We start from the raw sequence: 6,569 nt of genomic DNA on the forward strand, positions 1-6,569 counted from the left end.
GCTAAAAGTAGCTGCTACCTTGCCGATTTAGGAGAAGCTCCAACGGTCCTGGAGAATGACAAAGTCGTCGAGAGGACTCCTAAGTCACTAGGACCGTTTCACAAACGCAGCATGTGTCTTGGAAGCGTTAAACGAACGCTGACTTACTTAAAGGATACCGCCTCAGTCGGGAGGGAATAACGATTGTTGTGGAGCTTGTGAGGGACGCAATAGCATCATCAAACAGAAACAACCCAAACATATACATATACACTGCTTATAGTGATCATTATAGCCGATTTTTTTTTTTCTTTACGTCTCTGGCGGTTTACTATCTAATTGACATCTGTATATTTATTACATTAGTATAAAGTGTGGGAAACTTTTTCCTTCGTCGAAGCAGAGACCAGGAGACGTTGGGATATCTTTCAAGCAGAAGTTACTCTTTATTGAGAACTCGTCGTGCGTCGTAGTAGTCATCCGAGTCTGACTAGAACTCAGCTCTGGAGAGTTTATACTTTTCAAGGGGGGAGGGATACACAAAGGTGGAGACAATCTAAACAAAGCATAGTATAGTCCAGGAATCAGCCTAGAATTTCCCCAGCCCTGATCTCATCAGCATAGCAGTGCCTTTCAAATGCATAGGTGCTAATCTAATCAGCCTAACAGTATCACTCAGACCTTCACATTATCATGAGATTAGCATTCACATTTACTTTGGGACCCTACCCAGTGGTCAGGATGTCCATAAAGACAAAAGGTTAATGTCTCAGATACCTGGGCCACCAGATTTCCCCAGATCTTTAGAATGTCACCATCTTTACCTCAAAATGCAAAACCCAATGTACCTATCTCTTTCCTACAAAAGTAATAAAACGGACAGTGTCGCTACGTACTGAATTTTACTGACTCGTTCAAATACAGTACAGATGTTTAAAACGCTGAACTATGTATAATTCAAATATGCTAAAATACAGCACTGTACCTAAAATTGACCTTAATGTAGTTTCGCCGCCGTGTCTCATTGGCTCGGTTTTGGCAGTTTGGCAGTGGACTACTATAAGCGAATTATTTAAACAGTATTTGTAAACTAATGATTCTATCCCAAGGTTTTTGATCCATATAAGCAGTTGATTCCCGTAACCACGATCACTATAAGTGGTTTGCACTGTATTTGTGTTCGTGGGATGTTTCGCGTACATTTTCACCAGCACGTACTGGCCTCTCATCAGCCAATCCCCGTGGTTATTGCAGGCAAGCTCGTGCATAAGAACTGACGTCAGCCATAGCGACGGAGTCTCTCTTAGCTTAGGAGTCGGCTCTTTTCCTAACTAAAAGTTGCTCTTCGTTAATAGGTTTTAAAAAAACACTCATAGTTAAATACTTTTTGTTTGATTCTTAGTACTAAAGTAAAATGCTTAGGAATACGGGCCCTGGTCTCCTGTGGTGTACTCACATGTCATAGCACTGTACTGCCATAGGGGGGCGTCTGCCTGAAAATGCTCAGATTCAGATCACGCACGCATATTTTGTTAATATCCAGCTGTTATATCTAATAAAAACTTGCTGGGTAGTTTTTACATTTGATTTTATACTGGTTTCATTCATGTCAGTGTGATGTTTTTTTCAAGGTTTCCATTTACTGACTTAGCAACAGATCCTGTCTATATGTACTGTTTTGCAAATGCGCCCATCTATCCACCTCTCACGGCAGCTTTATATGGGGATATCAAGGAATCTGCTCCTAATGCACGGGAAACACTCTGCGCTAATTAATGCTGATTTCAAAGCGCACCTCGTGTAGGTAATTTGTCACGGTGTTACCTTCCAGAGGCACCGAGCTGGCTTTGGACTGCTTCCCGTCGTTTCACTGTCCGTAATGTTCATTGGCCAGGTCTGCAAGGCAGCCGGCTGTTTGCCGGATTTGTGCTGCGGTTTCCTGGCTCTTTACCTGAGCCTATCTGGAGAGTCTTGGCTTCCTGTCTTTCCTGAACATCTACTGCGCAGCAGCTGGGACGTTTAGACTGAATTGGGTAGAAACCAAGTTTGTTTTTGTTTTTTTTTGTTTTTTTAAATAAATTAGTCATGACTGTTTTATAGATTGTTCAGGAGATGGCTCTTTGGGCCTTGGGCCTCTGTTTAATAAAAAAATTAATAAGAAAATCGCGTCATCATGGCGTTAGTTATTTTTTATTTTTTTTAATGACACAACACACAGTTTCCCCATTACGGACGAGGGTGTGGAACTGTAGGATGGGCTGGGAGAGATTTTGCTTTTAGTTTACCTGCTGCAAGCATCCATAACTCCTAGTGTGTTTCAGTCAGTTTCACGCTCAGCCACACTATGGGCATTTTAAGACTCATTTGAGCTTAAGGATACGGATGGAGCCCTTCTGTGTCTGTACTCCGCGTTTGTTTCATCCATATTTATGGACATTTTCTGAAAACTTACGGATATGTTCGAAATGGAGCAGTACCACCAGATGTCATGTAACTATTAAGTGCGACATTATGCGAGAAACGATGAATTTTTTTTTTGAAATGCTGGAACTTTTTGGGGAGCGGCTGTGCGATTTGATTAAAATTAATCTTAAACACTTGTATAATGTTACTTCGCCAGGGCACAGAGACAAACAATTATCACAGAACAGCTGGGAGGAGATTGGACAGGAATGAAATGTCATTTGGACGGTAGCAATGTGCTACTGAGAGGACTGTGCCCTCTCCTGCATCCATGCCAACATAAAGGGCACATGAAAGCATATGGGCAGTGACAATAATATTGTTTGAAATGGTTGTATTTATATTCACTGCGCATCTTTGGAGTGCAGGAGAGTATCCAGTGGAAACCCACATGATAGAGGGAGAACATATGGGCTCCAGACACAGACACACACACACACACACACACACACACACAGACACAAAATGTATCAGCACTGGTACCTATTCAGCAGCCATGCCATCCTGAAATAGTATATATTTAAATTCATCAGTAGTCTAGGAAAATGTGAACATATTCTGTTTTCAAGATCATACACCAGTTTTATTTCAGTCAACTCGTGTAACATCCATACATAAATCGTTTTAGCTTGTCCTATGCAGGGTTTTTGAAGTCTGGAGCCTTTGGACAAAAGGCTAGAAACAACCCAGGATGGGAAACCAACCCATTACTGAGGAAATTCACACACCATTCACACACACACACACACACACACACACACACACACACACACACACACACACACACACACACACACACACACACACACACACACACACACACACACACACACACACAACCTCAATTCATCTCAGCATGATTTTGGACTGTGGTGGGAAACTGGAGAAAACCCCACAATGCCAGGGCAGAGGCTCGAACCCGAGTCCCACAGCTGCAAGGCAATAACATGAACCGCTGTGTCACCCCACTTTAGCACCATACACTATAACCTTGATTGAAAAAAATAGTTTCACACTTTGTACTGTACAGGGGAAAAATCACCATATACATTACCAGCGGCCCATAAAACCTAGTCAAGAATCTGGGCGAAGACAATGAAGTCGTCACTCTGAGTGCTGCCTTGTTGAGTTTTCACTTCAAGCCTGTCCTTTGAGCTCTTGCAATGTCCCCACTTTGCCGAACCTCCACGTGTCTGGAACCTCACAGATAAGCCACTTACTGAGCTTCCAATCTTCCCTTGCACCATGTCGTCAAGGAAGAGAGATATATATACACACACGTTTTTTTTTTTTTTTTTTCCTTCCATCGTGAGGCTCTTCGCTAGAGAGGAATGAATATTGACGTTTTCTGCACCCTCTATGCACTGGTGACTCCCCAAGGGGAGGGGACACGCAGCGTAACTTTATCTAGCCTGTGGCTGGGGTGCACTGCCACAAGGTTGGCTTTCCAGCCCTCGGAGCAGGAATGGCATCCAGGGTCTCGTTGCAGGAGGAGCTGGAGGACCTGTCCTGCCCCATGTGCGGGGACATCTTCCGGGACCCGGTGGCTCTCTCCTGCCGGCACCACTTCTGCCGGGCTTGCCTGGAGCACCACTGGAGCGAAGGTGGCATCGGTAGTGGTGGCCGCGACTGCCCGCTGTGCTTCCGGCGTTCCTCCTTGGAACGCCTGCCCGTCAGCGCCACTCTGCAGAGAGCGTGCGAGGCCCTACGGCGGGAGAGGGCACGCTCGGACCCGACGGCGTGCTCCGAACATGGCGAGGCGCTGGAATTTTTCTGCCTGGAGGAGCTCCGGCCTGTCTGTGGAGAGTGCCGAGTCTCCGGGGCCCACCGAGGGCACAGGCTGTACCCCGTGGCTGAAGCCTTGCAGGACTGTAAGGTGGGTCCGGAACCTCCCTGTGTTCATGGTCTTCCAACCGACTGCTCCAAGGTCTCAAAGGCTGGAAAGATCACACAAGACTACCCCTTTTCTCCTCTCCACTCATTCAATTCACCAATGGGACTTCTTTAGTTATTTATAGTCTTTAGATCGAAGAGTTTCATGGAAATAAAATGGATTAGCCTTGTACTAAATCAAGGACATTGTTAGTTGTCTTTCTTGAGTTGTCCATTGGCAGAGGAAGTCTTTTAAGAAGCAGCTCCATGCTTGACACAAGTCTGCGACTCAGTCGCATGGAGATATTTATATCTTCTCAGTAAGGCTGATTATGTTACCCACAGTAATGACCAGCAAGGGGGGGGGGACTGAAACCAGACTCTGATGAGTAACTATTTGATGGCAGGCGGAACTCAAGAATGCACTGAAGCCTCTGAAGGAAAAGCTGAGTTCCTTCAAAACGGCCAAGAGCACCTGCGAGGAATCTGAGGAGCACATGAAGGTATTTTTAGTAGTTCCTAGCAAGCATGTTAAAGCTTGGTCAAGAAGAGGTCGAGGCTGAGTTGTGGATGACTGATCTCCATGTCGTCCCTTTTTTGCAGCATCAGGCTCAGAACACGGAGAGGCAGATAAAGGAGCATTTTGAGGAACTTCACCAGTTTCTGCGAGATGAAGAGATGACTCGACTGGAGCTGCTGAAAAAAGAGGAGGAACTCAAGAGTGTGATGATCCGGGAGAAGATTGAAGATCTGACACTGGAAATTTCATCCCTGTCAGACACTGTCCGATCTATAGAACAAGAAATGGAAGCCAAAGACATCCTTTTCCTGCGGGTAAGACAGTCCTGCTGTAGTACTTGCTCATCGCCATGTTGGTCAGGTGTTCTCCACCGCTAGGTCATGCTATGGAAGTTGTACCTTGACAATCTTGACTCACAGTGGCTGGTAAAAAGACTATTCTAAACTTGACCTAACAGAAAGGGCCATAAACAAGTGCTGGAGGAGCCCATTCTGTACACAAGTTCTTCTGTTTATATATGTATATATAGTAAATGAATAATAAATAATGTAGAAAATAATGAATCATGAGTATTTCAGTAGTTCATCTTCCCTTCAAACTGGCTATTTTCCATTGGGAGGAAACCAATGACCTGACCTGAGAAATATCATATTTCATATCTCATATTTGAAACCATGTGAAAAAACCACCATGATTCGTATCTGTGGACAGGGAGATCTGGTTTGATATACCTGACCTGCTCCCACCATGAATGTTAGATAAGCAGAATAGAAAATTGTGCATGGCTAGATGAATACGACTAAAGTCCTTGTTTTTTCTTGCAGAACTACGAAAACATCATGAAGAGGTAGCTGAGTCCGGAGTTATTTGCTCATTATTGTTGCCGATTTTGATCCAAAGCCACATCAGTAGTGACGTTCCTATATCATTACAGAACCTGGGGTTCATTTCCAGAACCAGAGCTGCCTTCAGGGGCTCTATTTGATGTGGCCAGACACCTGGGCTCCTTGAAGTACAACGTGTGGGAGAAGATGATGGAGATCGTCCATTACAGTGAGTACTTCTGGAATTAAGTGAGCGTGTGTATGACATGCTATTTGTGTGACGGATCTTATGGCTTCGCCTTCCAGCCCCGGTGGTCATAGACCCCAACACTGCCGCCAACTGCTTCCTGGTCTCGGAGGACCTGTGCAGGGTGCAGTGCTGCACAGAGCAGTTCCGGCTGCCTGACAACCCCGAGCGCTTTGACATCAGCGCCGAGATGCTGGGCTCCGAGAGCTTCGGCTCCGGCCGGCACAGCTGGGAGGTGGAGGTGCGCGATAACACCTACTGGGTTATTGGAGTGGCCAAGGACTCCATCAACAGGAAGGGCAAGCATGTACTGACGCCGGCTGAGGGCTTCTGGAGCATACGGCTGCGCAATGGCGAGTACAAGGCCTGCTCCGCCCCGTGGACGCCTCTCGATGTGACCCAGGGGCCTCAGGTCATCCGTGTCCAACTGGACATGGACCGCGGAAAAGTGTCTTTCTATAAGGACCGGGAGAGGACGGCCCTCTTCACCTTCACAGACATCACGGCCTCTAGGGTGGTCCCGTACTTTTGCACAGCCTGTAAGCTCCACCCACTGAGGATCCTGCCCTCTAGGCTATCTGTTGTTCCAGAACACCACAGATCTTATTAATAAATCTACAATGGATGGTGTTGGTCTCGAGTTCTCTTCATCAACATAACAACA

General features: G+C 45.9%; 1 protein-coding gene across 1 annotated transcript; it reads left to right on the forward strand.

Moving 5' to 3' along the window:
- Positions 1–3,848: 3,848 nt before the first annotated feature.
- trim35-13 (tripartite motif containing 35-13) lies at positions 3,849–6,535 on the forward strand. Its single transcript, XM_023821911.2, has 6 exons — positions 3,849–4,318; positions 4,722–4,817; positions 4,918–5,148; positions 5,659–5,681; positions 5,769–5,887; positions 5,965–6,535. Exons 1-6 carry the CDS (start codon positions 3,908–3,910, stop codon positions 6,513–6,515), a joined length of 1,431 nt encoding a protein of 476 aa, XP_023677679.1. The 5' UTR covers positions 3,849–3,907; the 3' UTR covers positions 6,516–6,535.
- The last annotated feature ends 34 nt before the right edge of the window (positions 6,536–6,569 follow it).

Source organism: Paramormyrops kingsleyae, chromosome 22, assembly GCF_048594095.1.
Source record: "Paramormyrops kingsleyae isolate MSU_618 chromosome 22, PKINGS_0.4, whole genome shotgun sequence".
NCBI classification, from domain to species: domain Eukaryota; kingdom Metazoa; phylum Chordata; class Actinopteri; order Osteoglossiformes; family Mormyridae; genus Paramormyrops; species Paramormyrops kingsleyae.